The sequence below is a fragment of the Glandiceps talaboti genome, chromosome 7 (assembly GCF_964340395.1).
Source record: "Glandiceps talaboti chromosome 7, keGlaTala1.1, whole genome shotgun sequence".
Taxonomy (NCBI): Eukaryota; Metazoa; Hemichordata; class Enteropneusta; family Spengelidae; genus Glandiceps; species Glandiceps talaboti.
This window is the reverse complement of record NC_135555.1, coordinates 14,949,360-14,973,063: the sequence shown is the minus strand read 5'-3', so window position 1 is coordinate 14,973,063 and position 23,704 is coordinate 14,949,360. Positions and strand designations below refer to the sequence as shown.

Genomic DNA, 23,704 nt, shown 5'->3' with positions numbered 1-23,704 from the left:
GCTTCCTTATTCCATATCTGCTGTGATGAAACGTTTAAGTATAAAATTCATTGACACTATTTTAAATTACTATTACTTTTTTTGCATAAAGGGTATATAATATTTAATGTCATGTCAATTCATCTTCACATCTGCAAAGAATTATAATTTAATTGGTCCAAGTTATAATTTTCTGCACTAAAATGTTACCTTGTAGATTGGAATTAAACACATCTGTGCTGTATGCTTTGGAAAATTTTGATTTTAAAGTTCTTTTTGATGTACATAACATGCATTCAGGTCTTTAATATTTGATTCCAGTGGATAGTTCGAATCAGGTAAATGTCTAGGAATAAATACAGCAATTTCATTTCATCTTGACAAGACATAATTAAACAAAAGTAGTCCAATATGGTACTTCAGCTGATTTCTAACCAAAATTTAAACAAAATGAAGAAGCCTCATAACATTAAGGTCGAAGATGTTTATAGTAGAGTTGGTCTGTTGGAGTCTTTGTCCGATTCAAATTTGCCATCCTCGACGGAGAGCTGGCGCCCGGTCCGATCGCGATTTCCCTCGCCTATCAGGGCATTACCTTTTGAACTGAATGGGTGCCCTTCCTTTAGCGTTGATTTGCAGTTACTCAGTGTGCAAACATGTTCACACTGTTTGCACGACTGTCTGCAACCACAACATTTCCGTATGGTTTATCACCAGTGACATATATACCTGTTGGGTTGTTGCACGCCTTATCGTCGCTGTCGATTCGGCCAATGTATTTGCCGTCTGAGGAGAATTTCAAGGCCCTACAGTTGTAACGATCGCTTACATACACATTACCGGCACTGTCTAGAGCCAGTCCCGCTGGATGGTTCAACTGTCCATCGCCTCGGCCTTGACTTCCAAAGGAAAACAGACACTCTCCTTCACAGTCAAATACTTGGATTCTATGGTTGGAGTAGTCAGATACATAGACTTGACCCTCTAGGTTAATCTTTATATCTAAAGGATTCAACAATTGACCTAACCCTTGACCTTGTCTTCCAAATTCCTTATGGTGCGTTCCATCTTGCTGATATATCTTTATGCAGTGCAGGCTGTGACCTACGACATACACCATCTTATTCAACGGACTAATCGCGATCCCGAATGGGTATTGGAATTTTCCAAAATACCCCAACACCTGACTATTATTTTCATAATGGACGACAACTTTATCTGAACATTTGTCAGTTGTGAATATACGATCATTTTCTCCCCGTACAGAAAACAGTGGAGCGATGGGGTTTGTGGATTTATTGAACTTTATTATACTCTTCGGTTGACCTCCAGTGGTGAATGTTTGCAGCCTTTGATTCATGCGTTCACATACCTGTATATCTCCATCTACTGTTGGAAGAATGCCCCATGGATTACTTAGCTCGCCTAATCCTCTCCCGCCACGTCCAACCTTCCAAATTAGACCTTTCTGTGGGATCACATCTACTATGGCCGGTGAGCCTTGTGCGACTTGCTTGGAAATGGAGACTGACAGTTCATGTTTACCCCACACCTTACTACAAGCTTTTAATGTCCATGTTTTATCTTCGAATTCGTTCTTCCTCACGTCTACAGCTTCTGTGGTTTTGTCAGGCTTCTCTAACACTGCCTCCACCGTTTTTTTCTCTTCCCCTGCGTTGTGGACTTTTAGTTACTATTGTAACAGTTATGTGCTCCCCAACTCTAGCAAACTCAGGAACGTTGGTCAACTTGTAGTTTTGAGCGTGTGTCTGGATAACACCTAAACTCGGCATGTCACAGAATTTGTCGGATGGCTGGAATGCTAAATAGTCTTCATCCGATCCACTAGGCTTCGTTTGGATGTCCTCCAACACCTGCATTTGTGTTGAGATCTCCTTCTTGGCAATCATCAGTTGACCAGCACTACCCGGTACCGTAATGCATTAGATTACCGACATACTCTCTTGTTTGTGAGAGGTCATCTCCAGAACCTGCTAGTTCTTTAAGCTGGGTTTTAATATTCTTTTTCTTTTCGTCATACTTTTCTTTCAGTTCGTTCAGCAACTCATTTCCAATGTGTTGTACCAAACGAGCGACTTCCTCTAGATCTGTTGTACTCAAAAAGTGTTCTTTCAATTTCTTTTCCTCTAGGTGGTAGGACTTATCCAAGCCCTGTGACATCTGTCTCACCTCTATCAAACTCTGGGTAGCTCTTATTTCTCTCTCCTATAAATTTTCTAATTCATCTTCCAATACCTCAGAGTATTCCTGTACGGCAGTTTTCAAGTACTTATATTGGTGTTCTGGTCGTGGATGGGCCATCGTTGTGCATTTCATACAAATGGCCTCCTCACAGGTGTCGCAGAAATATTCCGTCTATGCTCATACCTGGGTGGGTGGAACAGCGTAATGGTGGCCTCACTAAGGTTGGATCATCTTCAATTGCACACACATATTCTTCATAATGCATCAGATCATGTGAACTGCTTGTAGGAAATCTGCCGTGTGAAGTAACGCAAAGTCCACACATATCAACATTATACACTCAACACAGTGCTTTACACAGTCACCTTCTTCACACCCCTCGCATTTCCTTGAATCAACTGACCCTTCGTCTCGTTTCCTCGACATTTCAATCATCTCGCGCAGGAACTGATCAGTAGGAATGCCTGTCACGCCATCTTCAGGCAGGTGAAAGCGTCGAAGACATTTTGGGCAGATTATCACATCACCGCCATGTTTCTCCACCAGAGTTACCAAACACGACTCGCAGAAGTTGTGTAAACACGGCAGGCGTTTAGGTGTTTTATATTGCTCTAAACAAATACCACATACCAGGAAAGTGTCGTCGATTTTCTCCGAGTATGCATATCCCTTTGCCGCCATATCCCTTAAAAGTTGCTGTCCTCTATGTTCACAATCACAACAAACTATTAGCAAGGAACTATACTCTTTGACCTAATGCAGAGCAATAGCCGTGAATGGTTTTCTTCGAACTCACTGACCAGACGCTTTGTTATGGTAATTACTTAAATACATACTATGTACATGTTCGCCAAAAGGAAAGTATTACCCCCACCCCTCCCCATCATTTCTCGAAACAGCCGTGAATGGTTTATTATGATTTCACTATGAACTTTCAAATATGCGTTATTTCCTTGTAATAGATAGAGAAAGTAAATATCCACATCTCACCCTCGAAAGTCATGAATGGTTTTCTACGAACTCACTCTAAGCTTTCTAGCGGGCTTTATTTTTCTTGATAATATATTTATGTACGTGTACCTAATCGCAAAAACAAAAGTAAACCCCCACCCCACCCTTCACCCCCACCCATCCCATCCTTATTAGCGAAATAATTGTGAGTGGTTCTCTATTAATTGATTGTAGACCTTCTAATGTGAGTTCATTTCTTTCTTGGTCAATTACTTACTACTTATATTAATTGGTTACTTATATTTTAATATATATGTGTATTTACTCGGACAGAGTCAGAAGTGAAAATAAGTACCCCTCTATCAATATCTAAATAGTCGTGAAAATGATTTACTATGAATTGACTATAAATTTATTTTCTTTAATGTTCTTTCTTTTTTTGTCTTAATATATATGTTGACTAAAATGAAAGTCAATAAACAACCTCCTCCCCCCTGCCATCATTTTTTAAATAGTCGCGAATTGTACAAACTTAGTGACAGTAAATTTTCTTCTGGTGATCGTTTTTTTCTTATTACTAAATAAATGTTAAAGTTCGACAAACGTGAAAGTGAATTATTAGCTTACCATCACTGGTCTGGCCATAGAGGGCGCCATTGTTATTTTTGGTGAGATTCAAGAAATAGATATCCGGTAGGTCATAGACAGTAGAGTCTATGAGTAGGTTGGGTCAGGAAAACGTGGAAATTAATATGGCGTCACTCAAGTAATTGCCATTTTGAATGATATAATTAGCCGATTTTAGACCAAGCGATTCAGGTCACCTGACGTACCGGATCAGATATAATTCGTGTCTGTATGGCTTTGATGCAAAAAAATGCATGCTGGTCACGTTTTGTTCAAAGCACGTATGTAAAAGTCAAAGTGTTCATAGCGATAAAATGATCCAATTATTTAAATTGATGAAAAAACACTAAAAAGGGTCAACTCCTGGAATTTATACAGACATGATATTGGATATTTTAATTTGAAGAGTTAGTGTCTAATCCCAGACACGATAGCCGCTGGGGGCTCTGCCTACGAGATCTCCCCAAGCGAGATTCCAACTCGCCCGCGTAGGAAGTAGCTTCTAGAGCAGTGCATGCTGGGGAATACTTCATGTCAAACGTATCATCTCGTCTGGGTGGTCTCGTAGAAGAGCCCCCAGCGGTGAGAGTCTGGGTAACCGAGACTAAGATTCGATGTTGTTGTTTTTTTAATTAATTTATGATGAGCCGAGAACATAATGAAATGAAAAAACTGTTGTAACGGTTCTCTGTGAGAAACAGTATGTTACATGGAAGTAGAACATCAATGCGTTAATGTTCTCATTAGTTTTCAGTTCACGGGGTGTTTTTTTCCTGGTTTCGGGTTTGCTTTAGTTTTGCCGATAACATTCTAATTTTGTTAACTTTCCGGTTGTAGCCCATTTCAATTTGAATTGCCTCCTGGAGTCTTTGATATGATATGAGGAGCGCATTGTGATTTGAGAACGGAACACATAGTCTAAGCTTCTTTATTTATACAAAGCTATCTATGTATGTACTCGTGGCATTCACTTACTAGTTCGAAAGTGAAGATCCTCCGAATTCCCAGTACTGTGTTTGGTATCAAAAGGAAACGTAAGGCAGATTCTTTCACATCCTGTTAAATGAATACTTGTATATAGTATCAGCAGTTAGGGAAGTAAAAATTCTTCGTCGATATAAAAAAAAGATTGAAATGCGAGATATGTTGCCAGTGCTTCAATAAAGGCTATTTCATGCGCAGTGATTGCTCATCATACAGGCTCGTAATTTCCTTGTCTATAAGAACCCTACAAGACAGCACTCATTCAAGGTATGTAACCATATCTTATAAGGGATTCTCATTTGTTTGGGGCTTCATGATCCTCTTTTTAAGATAGGTCTAAAGTTTCATTGCGAATACGTATGATATTCCAAGCTTCTAATACTGCTGTCGTCCTCGGGGCTTACAGAAGGATTTATCATTTTGGTGAATGATAAGCAAATTCTGAATATCTGAGGTTGACGATTTTGTTGTTGTTTGTTTAGGATGTTTTTTGTTTGTGTTTATTTAAATTTTGGATTCTATGAAGAGAAATTAGGAGTGTATTCAGATAAAATATGGACAAAAACAGAGAGTACCGATATGGAGATAGTCTTTTGAAAACATCGAAATAAGTTTTAATACGAGAGGTGTGACGTGCTGCTGTGATACTGGACTTTCATCTGTCGTCAGGCATTAGTCTTTATGTGTGGGGGAGTGGAGTTCAGGTATGTGTGTGTGTGGGGATATGTGTATGTATGTGTAGTCTATTTTCGGGGTCATGTGGTTGAGTTAGAAGACCGACACTTGAACTAGAAGACCGACACTTGAATTAGAAGACAGATTTTTCAATTAGAAGACCGGTTTTTTGAATTAGAAGACCGACACTTGAACTAGAAGACCGATTTGTCGTTTTCGGCCTCGGTAGGAATGTATTCGGGTTGATACAGGCCGGAAATAAAACAAAGTAATTAGCATGTTGTATATGGCATGATCTGATGATAATACACAAAATATGACAGATACAGGCCAAACGATATATCTTTCACTTGTTAATATATACACAGAATTGTGGTAACTGTGTTTGCGGAAGTTAGTCAGGAAAAGAAAACATCCACTTTTTGCTGGGATTTTAGCTCGTGTGAAAACGCCAAAATGACATCAGTGTGTTCAGAGGTAAGTGCTACTTTTGCGACTACAGATATTTGTTCACAATAAGTTGAAGTAATTAAGTTGAAATTAATTAAGTTAAAGTTAATTAAGTAGCAGTTAATTAAGTTGAAATCTAACGTGATATTAGCCTTAAAATGTAAAAAAGCATTTTTTTCATGCATGGTGTTAACTTTAAGTTGAGTATTTTATTTCTGGGTAACCCCCGAGAATTATTTGAATAATTTCGTATAATTCGTCAGTTTTTTCTTTAAGTTGTAATGAAAGTTAGTGATTATGATTTGAAACATTTCCACATGTATACTGTACATTGTGTATGTCTAAATTTAAGAGTTGATTATGTTCCAGCCAAGAGCCGACAACGCCGGTACACCAACAGAGATTGATGGAGCGTCCGAAGCAAAAGTGCCTCTACCTCCTCCGAGTCCTCCTCGTGCCGTCACCACGGAGCCTGCACCGATACAACCGATACCCGAGGGAGGGCGTGGTTTTCCACAAACATTCAACCAAAACATGTTTGACCCTTTGTCTATCCAAGTACTTCAACAATGCACAACTGTACACAAAAGTCACGGGCGACTCAGTCGGGCCATCAACGAGAATGCAGAGTCGATGTACCGAGAAGGTATACAACACTATCAAGCACACCAAGACAATCTTACCTATGAACAAATACTTTCAAGTGAGTACTACTATCGTAATTAATGGTTTATATGTTGGTAGTAAAATTAATATCATTGGTAGGTAAGAACCAAGATTTTAAAATTAGCGATGAATAATTTACACTATAACACAATGACTAATTTACATACATACATACATACATACATACATACATACATACATACATACATACATACATACATACATACATACATACATACACACACACGCACGCACGCACGCACACACGCACGCACGCACGCACACACACACACACATACACATACATACATACATACATACATACATACATACATACATACATACATACATACATACATACATACATACATACATACATACATACATACATACATACATTATGCAGGTAATTCTTATAACTCTGCTTTACTGTTTAAATCTCTTAATAAATCAATTCTCGATTTCTCTATTACAGCTGTACTCTTTGAAGATGAGCGAGTCTTACTCAACAACCAGTACATATACTATACCAGTGTTATATTCCTTGACGAGAATAGTCAGTGTTTGACAAACAAACCTCCGATGACACATGGCAGAGCGTTCCTTACTACTCGACGATTGTTATTACTGTCTGCTGAAAATGGCATTGGTAAGACCTAAATACTTGCTTGTTTGTTTGTTTGTTTGTTTGTTTGTTTGTTTGTTTGTTTGTTTGTTTGTGTTTTAAGAGATCTCGACACTGATAGGTTAATTGTAAGACCAAATCTGCACTTAAAGGGGGAAGGTCACCAGTAATGTGGTGGAAAATATTTGTATAAAACGCGGTTGTTTCATTTATGGTACGATATACGGGGGAATATAAACGCCGAAAATTCTACTATTCATAACACATCGTTTTCACACAGGCTTCAGTGATTGGGTTAGATCATGTCACATGATATGGATTAGTGATTCATAGTGACCTCAATTTGCATAGAGTAGGGCACAAGTCGCATGCTATTTTCCATAGGATACTATTCATACAGCAGGAGAGTCTAACAATGATTTGCTTTGACTATGGAAAGACTGTGTGCCTATGAACGTTATGTGTTATAAAATGATTATTGCCTGGCCTTATTCGGATATTAGTAGACGTCATATTCCTCTGTACAGTTTTGCCTAGCAGCTACTTTACTCGAGTTTTTAACCTCAGGGAAATTGTTGCTAACAGCCCTTATGTTAATAGATGTTTGACAAGTGTCCTCATAGCCCGGCCATAAGTGTACAACATTCTCTGCCTTGCACTGGGACTTCGTTGTCATCTCGGAGTCGCCTTTTGAAATGCATTTTGTTGTAAATATGACCTTGGTTACACATTGACATTGTAAAATATACGTATACCCCCCCCCCCCTCAGTCGGTAGTAATGATTTCTTTTTACATTAAAACAGTGTCATCCCTTACTGGACCATCTTTATTAAAGACGAAACCAGATACCTACCACTTGTCTATTAAACTGGGAGACAGTATGTACCTTCAGAGTCTTCCAGTTGAAGGATGTCGTAGTATCGACCTGCAGTGTGCTATTGGCGTGCAGAGCGATTCCAACGTACGGGGAGAAAAGCCACCCATTGCCAAGTTTTTGGAAGGTATCTGCTGCTGCTTCAAGCCATTCTGTTCATTTTGCGAAGTAAGTCAGCAAAATAATTGTAACTAGATGGTCCTATTTGAAATTCCCAATGGTTGCTTCAGAAGTTATTTCGGCAAGCATGGGATATAGTCGAGGATAATTCAAGGAGAAGAAAGAAAAAAGCAATGTCAAATAAGAGAGAATACAGTAATTTACCTTGGAGGTAGAAGATGCAATGTACCTCCATGATATGCATGCCCAGGGGGTCTATTCAAATTGCATAGAGAATAGTATAGTAATCGCCTGTGAACAGCAGGCAGAGCTCTCACTCGTTGTATTCAAATGTCTTAGTGATGTTACTAAGTCACAATATGAATAGCTATTACGAACTACGAAATAAGTCCCGGCCACGTCCACGCAGTTCACGACTCTAAAGACGCCAGACTACTATGATTGAGTCGTGAAGTGCATTGGCGGGGCTTATTTCAAAGGTTCAAAGAAAACGGAAATCCACAGTCCATAGTCCTGTCAGGAAACAGATGTGTGATGTAGCATGAGCTCGATCAGTCAGTTCACTGTGTGTACACTGTTTCATATTAACTTGTTTCGATTGTAGCATCATCTGTGAATAAAGTGATATTTCAACTTTTTTCCTCTATTTTGTTATCCACAGCTTGATTTCTGTATGAAACAATGGCATGGCGAGGATCCTGTCACTCAGAGTTACAACGATCGTTACGTTACCATAGGAACGCTGATGCCTCCCTGGGGAAAGCGAATGATGGTGCAGATTCGCTTCGACCCTTCAATGAGTCTCTCTTTCATCAATGGCTTCCTGGTCGAAATGCAGCGACATGCTCCTAATATCAACAAACTAGATCTGGCCAGCAAATAGTTTCTTCCTTGCTAGATGGCAGTGAATCGGAATATTCATTGAGTTGAATGTCAGATTATCGAACGAATCTTGATTGTCTTGTTTGAGTTTACAGAGATATAAGCTGAGGTTATACGCGTTTCCTGTGTTTTATTCATGGAAGTATACTTCCACGGTATATGTATGTGTATGTGTGCACACGCATGCGTGCGTGCGTGCGTGTTTTTGTCTGCGTTGTTTGTTGATTGTTGTTATTTTATGCTACGTATTACAATTTCCTCATAGTTTTCTACCCGCTGCTTCCGAACCAAACTTATAGTACGTACCATTATAGCTATTGTCATAACTTATATTTAGGCATAGTAAAATTTGATGTCATACACCTTTTAAGTATATGCATGTATACTGAAACCCGGTCATGAAACAACGTCATGAAACTACATTAATGCCATACATCCATTATAGTTTAATTGAGGTTTTACGTAAGTATTTTCATCAAGTAAATGTGCTAGTTTATGCAAACATGGACTGTAACATATAAATAAGGTACTTTCTGTCGCTCCGCCCTCACCGGCCTGCCCCAAATTTAAGGAAAGGAGTTGGCCGATGCCTGAGGGCGCCCTACCACAGCATATACCCACGTACAAGGAAATTATTTCCTTTGTCTGTTCTTCTTAACTACTTCCACATCTGTTGCTGGTAATTTTCCAGAACATGTTTTATTTCGTATACGTCTCCACAAACTATAATACCGAATCAACCATAAACCAACAAGATTCGATTAGCTTATATTAGATTACATTGCGATTTCGATTAAAAAGAAAGGGGCCATAATTTTTCTTCACAAACAGAATTTCTGGAGTTAATGATTTTTTTCTGATTTGATTTTGTCTGTATGTAAAATCAAATATACGCTTAAATATGTTTATGTTTTAAATCGGATGAATATCTGAGTGATATATTTTGAAATTATTGTTATTTTGAAATAAATGAATAAAGGCATGGGTTAGTTATTGGTCATTTCCTTTCTTTATTAAATATGCTACTTGGACCCACACTGTATATTTATTTCTCACTTTATTCACCAGCATAACTTGCATAGCGGTGTTGTGCACGTTCTGACTCGCATATTTGGCGTCATCTTGATAATTCGTGTACATACAGGTAACCTGACAAACTATAAAGGTGGGGAAACGAATACTTGATAGTATCAAATACAGCTTTATTTTCTAAAAATCACACAAGAATATATTTGTTGCAGGGAATAAATAGAATGATATCGAACAGTCGCTATATCGTCCTGTTTCCCTGTATCTGCCTATGACTATGTGTCTCTCCTTTTCCCTTTTGTTTGTTTGTTTGTTTGTTTGTTTGTTTGTATATTTACCTGTCTCTCTGCCTTCCTGTCTGTTTGCCTGCCTGTCTAGTCTCTGTTTGTCTGTGTCCGACTCAGTGGCTGTCTGTCTGTGTGTGTGTGTGTGTGTGTGTGTGTGTGTGTGTGTGTGTGTGTGTCTGAATGCCTCTCTCTCTCTCTCTCTCTCTCTCTCTCTCTCTCTCTCTCTCTCTCTCTATCTATCTATCTCAACTTATAATAATTAAAGCCTTTGCGGAAAGACATGTAGCCTCCAAGTTTCTTGGCAGCAAACATCGATAGCTCTAAAGGTTGTTAGTGGTTAAAATATAGCAATTGAATTGTGCGAGTACGGTAAAATAATGTATTCGTACACGACATACATGTACACAATGTATTCGTACAGAAACACGACACAAATAACACAGCATTGTAGTGTAAAATGATATCAAAGGCTTGGCGTCAAGGGACCATTTTTCCCTGGAAGCCTTCAACAATAAAGTAAAATTAATGTAAATGTTTGGAATGATTGTCAAAAATATATGGCACAATGGTAACAGTATTTCAGCAGTATCGATTTGTCAATCTTGAATGAAAAACATTCAGAGTTACAAAACTTTAAGAAACTCCCCTAAATAAAATGTATTTTGATACCAGTCAGAAATATTCGTGTCATCTTTTGTTTTACTCTCAACTGAAATCCCATGCCGTTTCCAACCGTATAATTATAGCGAAAGTCGTTGACTTTAGAAGTATAAAGATTTCCCGCCAAAATGATTACATATTCGCTGTGACTTCATTGTCAAGTTCACTTTTATATAAAATGTGCACTACATGTGAGTTTATGAAATGCCGTCAAAATTTGTATTTGAAAGTTTTCATTTTGGTACTGATTTATGCGTGCTTCCTTGTTTGGGTATAAGGTAATATCATAAAAAATGGACCCCAAGTCCCGTTTATCGGATAATATACAACCACTGTAGCTCTTAATTCACGTTTGCTTCTATTTTGACGACAGTTTACCAATAGCAGGCCTTCCTTATTGTGGACTGGACTTTTCAGAAAAAAACAAGTTGTGGCAGTGCGCAACAGAACTTTTTTTCCGAAAAATTAAAATGATCAATCGTCGTCTCTTGGCGAAACCATCAAAACGTAATTCAAAAGCTGGTTACTGCTCAGCTGTTATGTAGATGAAAGCAAACGGGATTATAAGGCTTACAATGGTTGTAGCAGGGGTTGTATGTGATGTGATTTTAGACTTTAGGGGGCTTATTTCTAATTTGCTTCTTTGATTTGTTGTTAGATGAGGTGCTGGCATTACTCTTATCTGCCGTCTCAGTTCCAATTTTCGACGCCGGCTTCTTAGCTCTCAGGTTGTGTAAGCTGTTACTCCATCTCGTCAATAAATGTGGTTTATATCTGAAAATTATGGCAAACAAAATAATATGGAATGGTTATATTTTATTCCTAATGTCTCCGTGCGTTGTGTTCCCAGAGATTCTTTCTACAAAGCAGTGGTAACCGTTTTTATTGATTTATTGCTCAATATTCGCATGGTACGTACATGTACGTAGTCGGTAAAACTAACCGCTTTGCGGTAATGTTAGAACAACAGCAACCCCCGCCCCACCGTCGCAAACCCGCTGGCCTCTTTGCGGTAATTGTAGACCCCCCCCCCCCCCATCATCGCCGTAAAACCAACCATGCCTTTCACTTTTTTGCGGCAATAGTAGAACAACATCCCACCCCACCCTAAATCGTCGTAAAATCGACAGGTCTCTATGCGGCAATGGTAGAACACACTCCTCAAGGCAAGCCTGTGTATGGTATGTAAACTTTGTTTACACTTGAGCTACAATTTGCATGATCATTTTGGGTCTGAATCAATCCACATAACTATATATATGTTTATGTAAAACTCACTTTTTGATGAGGAAGAATCCAGCAATCAGAATACCAGCTACAACTAAGAGAGTGAAGACTATACCCAAAGCAATAGCCACTCCGTTACCACTACCTTCATCTGTGGAGGAAAGTTACGAATCGGATTTATTTTAACATTCCTTCATGTTTTACTTATTCTAGATAGTTCTTTCAGCCCAAATCGTTATCAAGTATATTGTATTCTTTCGTCTGATTGATGTATATCTTATCTTCAGAAATAAAAGGGAGATATATTGTTTACCAGTACTGTAATTTTCCCTGCTTACATACATACATACATACATACATACATACATACATACATACATACATACATACATACATGCATACATCCGTACATGCATACATCCATCCATACATGCATACATACATACATGCATGCATACATGCATACATACATACATACATACATACATACATACATACATACATACATACATACATACATCCATACATGCATACATACATACATGCATGCATACATGCATACATCCGTACATGCATACATCCATACATGCACACACATACACATACACATACACAGACAGACAGACAGACAGACAGACAGACAGACAGACAGACAGACAGACAGACAGACAGACAGACAGACAGACAGATAGGCTGACAGGCAGGCAGACAGGCAGGCAAGCAGACAGACAGACAGACAGACAGACAGACAGACAGACAGACAGACAGACAGTCAGTCAGGCAGACAGGCAGACACGTGCATACATGAACACATACACAAAGTCGTATGTTTTTTTATTTCAAAAGAAAACATATCGAAAGTCTTACCACAATTGGAGTTTGGATCAGCGGCATCTGAAAGGCGAAGTTTTTAGAGAAAAAATCACCTACATGCAACATGTTTGCAATTAAATAGGACACTTACAAATAATTTGATACATGATGTAACGATGGGGCAATGGCAACAGATTAATATAACTGAAGAAAATCTGAATTCTTTTATATACAGTTAGAGATGATATATGTACTCCTAGTAGTTGAATGACACTTACTGCAAACACCACACATCAGAGGACAGTTTTCAGGCACAAAGCTTCCCAAACTACATGTCGACGAATCGTACCAGCCTGGGTTAGAACCACAGTTAGCGTGAGTATCTCGACATTTAGCTGAAAAGTAAAATATATATACGAGTTTAGTTTGATAAAACGGACGTTCATCTGTAGGTGAGTGCATGATTTATGAAAACAAATCTGAGTCAGAAGATCTGTTTTCAAATTGTTCAACTTGAACTCAGTTAAACGTGAGATTACAAAACTGTATCTCTATATTCGACTGACCGTTTTGTCATTTTTCTCAACAATAGTTTTTCATCTCAGTGAATGAATCGACTGATCGATATGGGCATGCCCCAATTTATGTAGATACGTAGAGCGAACTAAAAAAATGAGGAACAAAACAAATCGAAAATTTTGGACTGTTATAACAAGTCCTATTAGAAACTCAATTGTGTGAAAAATGTGTGAGAAAGGCAGGTAGAAGTAAATTTAAAGATATAAAACGCTTACTTGAGCAGTCACTTCCATACCATCCATTCTGACACGTACATGTACAGTTCTCATGCAATGATCCACAGTGGTTACAGACGGCTTTACATTCTGAAATATATAAGAACATGTCAGTTTTCCCCTTGTGTTATATCAAGACCTTTTTTTTCCTTTTTCATAATGAAGCAAATCTAAAAAGAGTTGAATTCTTACCGGACGAACTCGTATACATTCATGATGCAAACAGTACCTGAATTTCCTGGTGACGTTTGTACTGTGTTCACAGGTAGTTGGGTGGGTGGATAGGTATGTAGGTACGTAGATAGGTAGGCAGGTAGGTAGGTATGTATGTCGGTCGGTCGGTAGGTGGTCTGGTTGGTGGGTGACCAAGAGTGGGTGTAAGGGTGGATGGGTAGGGTAGATAAGTATGTGGATGTGTGGGTAGGTGAGTGGGTGGGTGGGTAGGTAGGTAGGTAGGTTGGTTGGTTGGTTGGTTGGTTGGTTGGTTGTAGGTGGGTTGACGGGAGGTGGATGTTCTGACGTAATGCATACGCGTGAACATGCAAGATGGGAAATGAAATGTTGTAAACTTACCACATTCTTCGCTATGGTCTGAGCAGAGTCCTGTGGAAGAAATGTGAAGAATGGTACCCTTAGTGAAACATTGTCCTCAAGTAACCAACGCAAGATAACAGGATTAGTCAATAAAGATGGTTATCCAATAACTTTTCATTAAAGGGGCATAAACCGAGTTTATATCTTTTGGGGAGTAATTTTGGCTGGGTTTTTTAAAAGGTAATCGCTGTATTATACTACTGAAGGATACTTATACCATCACTTGCAATAGGTTGAACTCAAACCTGGCATCAAGATACAACTTATAAACGAGCCTATGACGTAATTTGTTACACACATAAATATTAAAGAAAATCCCAACTATTCAGTTAACTATTCAGTAATACCAATAGACAATTGTAATGTCATAGAAGGCATGCATCTGTATTAGCATAATACTAGAATAGTGTAAATGGTGGTCTTCATATTAAGTATTTTCACTTGAGTGAAAAACTCAGTTTGTGCCACTTTAACAAAGCCTGGTAGTGAAAGAGCTCAAATAACGTGAGTCAAGTTTACCAGAATGACTTCATAATATGTTAGTGATTTCTTAAAAATGTCATTCTCATGTTTATAGTGTTCATGCGCAGAAGTTGAACAAAACTAAAAGTGTGTTGCATAGAACAGCAAATGTGGAATGTGTGCATAGAATGTACTACTATACTCACGGCATTGATTTTCGTAACATTCACCGATACCCGAGTCACATTTAGATAGGGCTCAAATAACATTATAGTCAAGTTTACCAGAATGTAGAAACATCATTACAAAACTTCATAATATGTTAGTTGGTTTTATTAAAAGTGATTTCTACGTTACACATATTGACACCAAAATGGTAATCACATGTGTACAGTGTTCATGCGGCGCTGAAGTTGAACAAATACTAAAATTCGTTGCATAGAACATCAAAATATAACTTGGACTAACTTATGTGTGGAATGTGTGTATAGAATGTACTATTATACTCACGGCATTGGTTTTCGTAACATTCACCGATACCTGAGTCACATTTAGTGCATGCACTGCCCGATTTGTAGGGTTTGGTTTGTGCGTAATTGCCACTGAAATACACAAATGAGATTTTTATTGAAAGATACAACCAAAATCACGAAACCTGGGAGAAAACGTCGTCTGGTTTGATAAAAATCGTGCCAACAGTGCTAGATTGTAGGTAGGTAGGTAGGTAGACGATAGTGCATAGTGCTAGTTCGTATCGTCTGGCTCAACAAAAATGTTACTAACATTAGCAGCAGAGACATTTGTCAAGCGAGACGACAAAATGTAGCACTGTTGGTAAGGTATTTGTTATGCCAGACGATAAAATATAGCACTGTTTTTGCCAGACGATAAAATATAGCATTGTTAGTAAGAGTTTTGTTGAACAAACGATAAAGGTAGCGTAATTTTTTTGTTTGAGTCGGAAGACGTTTTGTTTCATGTTTCGTGGACTTAGTTGTATGTTATGTCAGCTGAAGTATCGAACATGATTCCGATAAATGTGAAATATGTGAAATCTTAGATTCCGTTTTATCATAAATGAACACACTGAACGTCCAGCAGTCCTGTGGCAATGTAGCCTGAGGGAGTCAGAAGTATTGGTCATATGACTGTCTTCCTCCGATACTAGTACTCGCTTGGCCCACGTGCACTTTGCCTTTGTCGTAAAATTCCCAAAGAATTACTATTTGGACAATTTTGCCCAGTTGTTGAGAGTATTGATGTAATACAGTGACTTGACTTAAAACTTACGCTGGTCCGTAGTTACAGGTAACAATGACGGCGTTGGTAAAGGACGATGACGTCACACTTGAACAGAAAGCTTTCCCGCATCCAACGGCATAGGAAGACGCCCATACCACCTGTTGAAGAGAAAAAATGAACCAACATCACCGATATTAACAAGACACTCAACACTACACTTAGTTTCTCGTTTTCTTAAAGAACGAAGTCACAAAAAAACGTTTCAAACTGTACATTCGGTGTATGTGTATATGTAAGTACATAATGTTGAAGAATAAACGGAAAGATTCATTCGTAATAAATGTATCATTCCCCCCCCCCCAGCGGTTAGACAGTCACTACAGTAAACTATGGCAACGGTCCCACACAACGTCGCTGTCCTCATTGAACCAGATTAATCTCGTAAACTTTGTTGTCATTTTCATTTATTTATTTATTTATTCATAATTTTATTTATTTATTTAGTCATTTGTTTGTTTGTTTGTTTGTTTGTTTGTTTGTTTGTTCACGAATAAGACATTGCGTCATGGCTCGACTCGGCAATCTGTTACCAATGACACAGGGCATCTCAAAAACCAGCGTATATTTCTTTTGGCTGTAGATCCGTTCAGGCTGATAGAAATTGTACCAAGAAAATGAAATACCCATTATCCCAAGAAGTACAGTTAAAAAAATATTTTTAAAAAGTTCGATTTTTTTCTTTCGTAATTTTTTCTTTCTTTGTGCTCTTGTATTATACGTCTGGTATCGGCCTTCTCCTTGAGACGCATCTTCCAACCGCAAGGGGGCGGGCTTTGATATACATATTTGGTAGGAAACGGACGAATCCAAGTACTTATTCAAGTCAAGTTGCTTAGGACGGAAAATAAGGTCAGTGTAGTTTAAACGAATCGACCCTTCATTGCTTTGACTACCATGGCAACAATCATGTGATTTGGTAGCAAGAGTGTAAACCGTTAGGGATGAATATCTCTTCAGAGAGATCGGTATGGATTTCGTTGCGGTTGTTGGGAAACTGTTCAATAATCCTCAATATTTCGCTTCTCAAATAACCCTTTAAACTTGCCGACAGTATACTAGTAACAATGCCATATTCAATGTTGTACCTTGAAGACTTATTTTCTGCCAACATTTGTCTGGAAATGTCGTCATTGTTTATAATGACGTCACATAAGCCGGGGTATACATCTATACCAAAGTTCCGCCTGAAAGGTACGTAAACAAGATAAAGATGCGACTGTCTGCACTGGGCAAAGATTTGGTAACATCTGGTCTATCATCAATAACACAAAGAAATAGGAACATATATCGTCTCAATTTCTCGCGTTTAGCAAGTTGCTGTGTAACCCAATAGCAGCAGCTTCTGGCTCAGATCACTAGAACATGGTCTAAGCTTCAGATTATACACGTGTCAGAAAAGAACCCTATTGTCACCAGTAAAACCTTAGCAAGTTAACACGACTCCCGTGACAGGGTAATGAAATACAATACATTTTAGCCCGGGGGTACAACACTTGGTATGGCTTCGTATCCATGATATAAAACAAACAAACAAGCTATAGAAATAGATAGGCATAGTTACTACAAACGGTTTACCAATTATATGTACATCGTACAGTGTACTTCTTGTTCACTCTCTGACATTTGATGTCTGCGGTAAAGTAATTGAATGATGGATAACCTATTACGTTCGAGTCACAATTCGTAAAAACACAGACAAGTAACCTTCCTGTGGTAAAAATGACTGCCATGAACCTAAGGCTTGGGTCACACCTATATAGATTACTCATTCAACTCAGAATCGATATTTGTACTTTTATTAACAAATATATTCACTAATATATTGTTAAAACACTTGCTGCATAATAACATTACATTGTAGTATACATTAGTAATGGTATTACAAGTCAAGTGAACCGAACCAATTGCAAACTCAACTACTGAGTTCAAGAGATAGATAGGATGGGAATGACAGCATAATACAAGTACCGCTCGTGTCATGTTAGTGTTCATTGGCTCTGTTTGATACAAACACGCAGAAACCACTAAGAAACTGCACATTGTACACTTTAAGATAGCAAGATTGTAAGAATACAATTTCTTGCAACATTTTGTCTAAAAAAATGAAATGAACTAACATGCCACCATGTAGACAGCAAATGCAGACATCAAAACATTGCAGACCGTATGTCTAGTTGCAGTGCGTTTCAATGGTTTGTTTCATTTTATAGACAACAGTGTAGCAAGAATAAAATGCGATCTTGTTATCTTAAAGGTTAAGACTTATAGAATGTGCAATTTCTTATTGGTTTCTGCGTGGTTGTATCAAACGGAGGCTGTGAACACGTACACAACATGAAACAGGCAGTAGGTATACATTACACCGTTTATTCCACAAAACAACCTGGTCGAACTTACATATGGTATCTTTAAAATAGAATGATATCATTAGAATTAAGACACTTAACGTCAGTTGTAGTGCGAATGCCACGCCCCCCCCCCACCACCACCACCACCAATTGACTTACTTGAGTGTAGTGGCCACAAACAGCTGAACAACTCAAATCGTCATAGTTGTAATCACGCACTTCATTGTACCAAGCGTCAACAGGTGCGTCTGGGTCAGTGTTATGTGAAGACGAGACACCTCCAACCATCCATAAATTCTGCCCGACACTTGAGAACGGTGATATGTTGGTTGGGTTACCGTGTTCCCATTCACACATCTCTGACCATTCTTGTGCCATGCTGGCTAAGTCGTCATCCCATACCTGTAAGAGGATTGTTAGTTTGATTTTTTATTGAATACATATTTAATATAAATCGAATTCTCTGTGGCATTTTATGAACGATTTGAATACTGAGTATTCTTATTAATACATGTGGGGACCTTTCCACAGTTCTGCCTGAGAAAACAACCTATGCGAAACTCAGTAGTAGCGATTGCAATAGAGTGAACTGTGACACTTAGTGGTATGCCGGTCTCGTTTCTTTTGTTCATGTCTGTCCTAAAACATTTATCATTTTCAGTGCCATTCTACTTCTAGAATATTTCCAAAAATTGTAAGTTTTGCAGCTATAAGCGGACCTATTTCTAAAAAAAAAATTCTAGACTAGACTAAGTACTTTCTTTAAAAAAAAGAAAGAAAAAAGAGTTTAGGTCAGTAACTAGAGTTCGCTTTGAGCTGAGCCAAAACTCAATAATTTCAGGCTAGGGCGATCACGCATACTTCTTGATAAGAATTAATGATAAATATGAGCTTCGATACGGTTGAAGACAGCTATTCGAGTTGTCCAGATCTGTCAACATTTCGATACCGTACTGAGGGAGAAATGCGCCTAGATGACTAATAATTATTTCTGTGTATGGAAATCGAAGTTGTCTCCAAACTTTGCTATTTGAGAGTTTGTTCCTAGGCCCTAAATACAAAGGATGGTTTCGGCGTTTTTAAAAAAGAAAATATGTTACTGATTTTCCCATAGACTTAACCATATCAGTATTCAGCGATATCTTAATATGATAACTTAATTTTGGTATCATTTTGACTTTAGAATAGTATTTAAAAAAAAAAAAAAATTGGCGACCCTGATTTATTTGTTGTTGCTGATTTTAACAGACCGGGCTTAATTTTCTTTTTTTAGTAAAAATGAACAGAATGAGTTTAAATATTAGAAGTAATAACTTAAGTTGAAAGTAAGTTTAAAAAAAACATTCTCTAATGTAAAAGTTAAAACAGTCACTTCGAGCACAGTTTTAACATTTTTTTTTTATTTCTGAGGCACACACTAGGGACATGACGTCATGGTTTACTTTTCTTGGCTTAAAAATAAAGGGAAATAGTACTGTACATGTGTAAGGGAAGTAATTTTAAGATCATAGCCTAGGTATACTGAAGTAGGATTTTATACAAGAATATGTATTTGAGAAATTTCAGAACGCAGGAATGTGAACTAGTCACGGGTTGTAGACTCGAATAAATAAAACGTACGTGTATGCGTTGGAGTGTTGGATATCTAGGGGGCACCTGGCTTCACCTCAATGAGTATAGTTCAAGTCTGCATAGGTGAGACCGGCTCTTAACTACTGTTTTGTTTATCCTTACACTTACAGAAGAATTTTTTTCTAAAAAGCTCACAGCCCAGGGTTATGGGATTAACGTCAATTTTATCGAAAAGACTTTGTTTGGATTATTTACGATGGCATTTACCAATACAATTCAACTGATCTGTAGATATACTGACCTTCAACAGGGATCTACGAGATATCCCTCCTCTACAGGGTTACCTGGTTCTCTGAGAGATTCCTCTACCATAGTTACTGCTTCACCGCGGACGCACATTGTAAATCCCCCGGGGGCTGATATACTGCACCCCGTACCTGTTCATTTATTGATTGATAAACTGTCTCCATTGTCTAGGGCTGAAACCTATGTATTATTTGTAATTGGGTCTTAGTCTCAAACCATCCCGAAATAGAATCGAGTACCCGTACTCCGTGTATGTATTAGGTGTCATCCCCAATTTCGCTTACGTTCCTCGTCGTTCAAGTTGTTCGAGAATGGACTGAGGAAGTACTCAATAGTCCCTTTACAACATTTCTTGACTAGGGTGGTATTTATATATATTTTTTTATATTAAGGCAATATTAACAACCGGTTTCTGCTCAATATAACCTCACTTACATAAACAAACTGGAACAAACGCGATCAATATTTGTATCACAACACAATACACTGTGTTTAGCTCGATTTCCATTCGTGTGTATGTTTTACTCTCATACGATAAATATTCCAAACGTTCAAATGTTGCCGGCTAACAACACAGAGACTTTAATGACAAAAAACTAACCTCCAGGCCATGCAATGGATATATCTAAACATGGGTACAATTATTGATGAGTTTGTTTAAACGTTGAGGTACAAGGTATCGAATAAATTAACACAAAACTATAAGCTGTTGCATAATGACAACACTTCTAAACCGTGTTATTTACTTCGAGTGATTGATACTGTACAAGTGTCGTTATTACTAACACAACACGGGGTTGTTGTTGACAACCGGTACCAGCCACCAACTCTACTCCACTTTCACATGACACGTCGTTTCCTTTAACATCTCTTATACTAACATTGCCTTCGAAATGAATGTGTTTGCTGTTTTTTTTATACCAGTCCTCGCAATTTAAAATGGCTATTGCGGTTTTTTTGGTGTTGGCTGATTGCATTTCAGAGATGTAAGGAAATAAATTTCGTTAAAAATATACACTTCAATCGGACACACGACGAGTCGATGCGATTAAGTATATTCTTCAACCCCCCCCCCCCTTTAAAGATAAAATTAACACAGTAAAGTATAGTACCAGTGTTGTATTGTTGCTACTATCGATAGCATACGTCGGTATGAAAAATTATATCACAATAAGTTTAATTTTTATGTGTGTTTTCACCTGAGAGCTCATAAACTCCGTTTGTAATTGTGCGACTTTCAGGGGTAATAAAGCTTGTACTTCCCATGTTGAACCATGCCATGATCACGTATGGAAAGTGACGTCGAGGTACACGTCGGACTACGTAATATTATTATATTGTATAACGAAATTGTTAGCTAAGTCCGGAATGGAAGAAATAGCGGAAACATGGCAAAGAGAGATAATTCTAAAGTAAAACATGTAGTTGGAAATTAAATTTAGAAAGATATTTTTTTAATATTCAATACATTACCATATATATCATGTCGGCAGCCGTTGGGTTATCAACATTACTGCGGTGATAGTTGTGACGATCCAGAAGGCTAGCAATGTCAGCAGTACTGAAGTCAGTTGATCGTTTCACTCGGTGATTGGTTTTCTCTGTCTTTGTGGCTGGTTTGAGGTTGAAGAAGGATTTATTTGATTTAGTTATGGACGGTGTATTCTTTCCTGGTACGAGTGATAGACATGCGAGGAAAACCAACACTGCAGTTTGCAATGAGAACTCAGATTTAGAGATCATTTTTGACGGATACACGAGTTAATTAATATCGTCAGTGTATTTTGTTTCAGTCAAGTTTCACTTCCATATTCTGCATGCCTGGGTTGATAACGATGATAAATGCAGTTCAGCACTTAATCTGCCGGATTAGATGTATTTTTTGAGAGATGTTTCACACGGTTGCAATATCCGGGCGGAATATACTTCATCTGCTGGCTTGCTAGTAAAGACTACCGTCGTCTTAAATACTTGAATATTCAAGCATTTACTTCTGTCCGACTGTACACTGTGTGTCCGTCGTGTCGTCTGCCCTCTGTCAGAGAAAGTCGTGAACATTATGACACTACCATTATCACAAAGGGGTGGCCGGGTCGTTTTAATTGCCCATGCAGTCAAATGATTACAGACGAATGCGCTTACACCCATGCACATTTGACAAAAAATATGGGATGTACATGTATACCCTAGTCGTTCTATGTCACGACAACGCTTGTTTACGTCACTGGTTCTGCTGTGTTCAAAATTGCCATTACTTTCCCCAATTTTTCTTTGATCAGTGGCGCTGGTATAATTATGTTATTTTCCAATATTGTTCTTCATTCAGCTAGAAAATACTCGTGACTTAAGGGTTGTCACTATGAGTCACTAGACGAGTCGTGACAAAGGTCCCTTAGCTCACGAGTATTTTCTATTTTCCTTGGCTGAACGAAGAAAACAATAGGGAACATTGTTTACAATACTAATTGATTAGTATTTATTATCACATTTCCCATGATACAACATTCAACATGGCGGGTTTGCAAGTTCCTTATTGGGGGGGGGGGGGGCACATAACATCTAATTATTGCTGTTTTATACGCGCTAAGGTACACAATATCATAATAATGTAATAATGTTATCAAATTATACATGTAAGGAATTATTACACATGTCATTTGGTTGTAAAAACAGAGTCAGGTCCGTACGTACAGTAGTCAAAATTGTCAGAATACAAGTATTGGGGTGGTATAATTATATAACTGCTGACATCAGACCGTGGATGAATGGAACCTGTTACAAACAAGGAAAGTAAACAACTTAATTGGATTCATAACACTCACTTGTTGCTAAAAGATATAGACTTTATTTCTGATCAACTGATATTACATTTTTTTATACTAAAATAAACATAAATATGACATGACTAGAATTGTCTGAAAATTATGTAAACACAAGAATTTTTAGTGTCTGATTGCACTGACGTCATAACACAAGAGGTTGTCTGAGCTCCAAGTAAATACAAAAATAAAAACATCTTGACTGTATAATATAACAGTTTATAATGAATTCTGCATTTACATGCCCTGTGATTCATTATAGTACCATCACAAAGCCAGAAATGTCAACAACATACAATTTATTACATAGAGAATTCGCTTATCATGGTATTATTTACTTTATGGAAATGAACTGGTCGACATCCCTTCCGAGAGTTCATTTTTAAGAGTACGTATACTTGTCAAAAAAAACTTTTATGCTTTGTATAGGTGTCATTATTGCTTAGGCCTAA

At 37.9% G+C, this 23,704-nt stretch overlaps 2 protein-coding genes across 2 annotated transcripts; one reads left to right on the top strand and one right to left on the bottom strand.

The window, feature by feature from the left end:
- Positions 1-4,927: 4,927 nt before the first annotated feature.
- On the top strand, positions 4,928-9,955 carry LOC144437822 (uncharacterized). The gene is made up of 6 exons (XM_078126848.1): positions 4,928-5,013; positions 5,790-5,898; positions 6,241-6,574; positions 7,013-7,186; positions 7,967-8,205; positions 8,819-9,955. Exons 1-6 carry the CDS (start codon positions 4,937-4,939, stop codon positions 9,038-9,040), a joined length of 1,155 nt encoding a protein of 384 aa, XP_077982974.1. The 5' UTR covers positions 4,928-4,936; the 3' UTR covers positions 9,041-9,955.
- Positions 9,956-10,625: 670 nt separating this feature from the next.
- LOC144437521 (peptidase inhibitor 15-like) lies at positions 10,626-22,538 on the bottom strand. Its single transcript, XM_078126462.1, has 10 exons — positions 21,907-22,538; positions 18,715-18,957; positions 16,196-16,305; positions 15,416-15,507; positions 14,423-14,452; positions 13,850-13,939; positions 13,334-13,450; positions 13,110-13,136; positions 12,294-12,393; positions 10,626-11,789 (listed from the first exon to the last, which is right to left on the bottom strand). The coding sequence occupies exons 1-10, from the start codon at positions 22,174-22,176 to the stop codon at positions 11,624-11,626; spliced, it is 1,245 nt and encodes a 414-aa protein (XP_077982588.1). The 5' UTR covers positions 22,177-22,538; the 3' UTR covers positions 10,626-11,623.
- Between the last annotated feature and the right edge of the window lie 1,166 nt (positions 22,539-23,704).

What these genes read in the sequence shown, in the direction of transcription:
- LOC144437822 (XM_078126848.1), top strand. Translation starts at nt 4,937, where the DNA reads ATGCGCAGTGATTGCTCATCATACAGGCTCGTAATTTCCTTGTCTATA. An exon ending in TGACATCAGTGTGTTCAGAG is followed by an intron (nt 5,899 to 6,240) that starts GTAAGTGCTACT and finishes ATTATGTTCCAG; the next exon opens with CCAAGAGCCGACAACGCCGG. An exon ending in GTCTGCTGAAAATGGCATTG is followed by an intron (nt 7,187 to 7,966) that starts GTAAGACCTAAA and finishes ACATTAAAACAG; the next exon opens with TGTCATCCCTTACTGGACCA.
- LOC144437521 (XM_078126462.1), bottom strand. Translation starts at nt 22,176, where the DNA reads ATGATCTCTAAATCTGAGTTCTCATTGCAAACTGCAGTGTTGGTTTTC. An exon ending in AGACCATAGCGAAGAATGTG is followed by an intron (nt 13,940 to 14,422) that starts GTAAGTTTACAA and finishes TATATATTTCAG; the next exon opens with AATGTAAAGCCGTCTGTAAC. An exon ending in GTATGGAAGTGACTGCTCAA is followed by an intron (nt 13,451 to 13,849) that starts GTAAGCGTTTTA and finishes TTTACTTTTCAG; the next exon opens with CTAAATGTCGAGATACTCAC.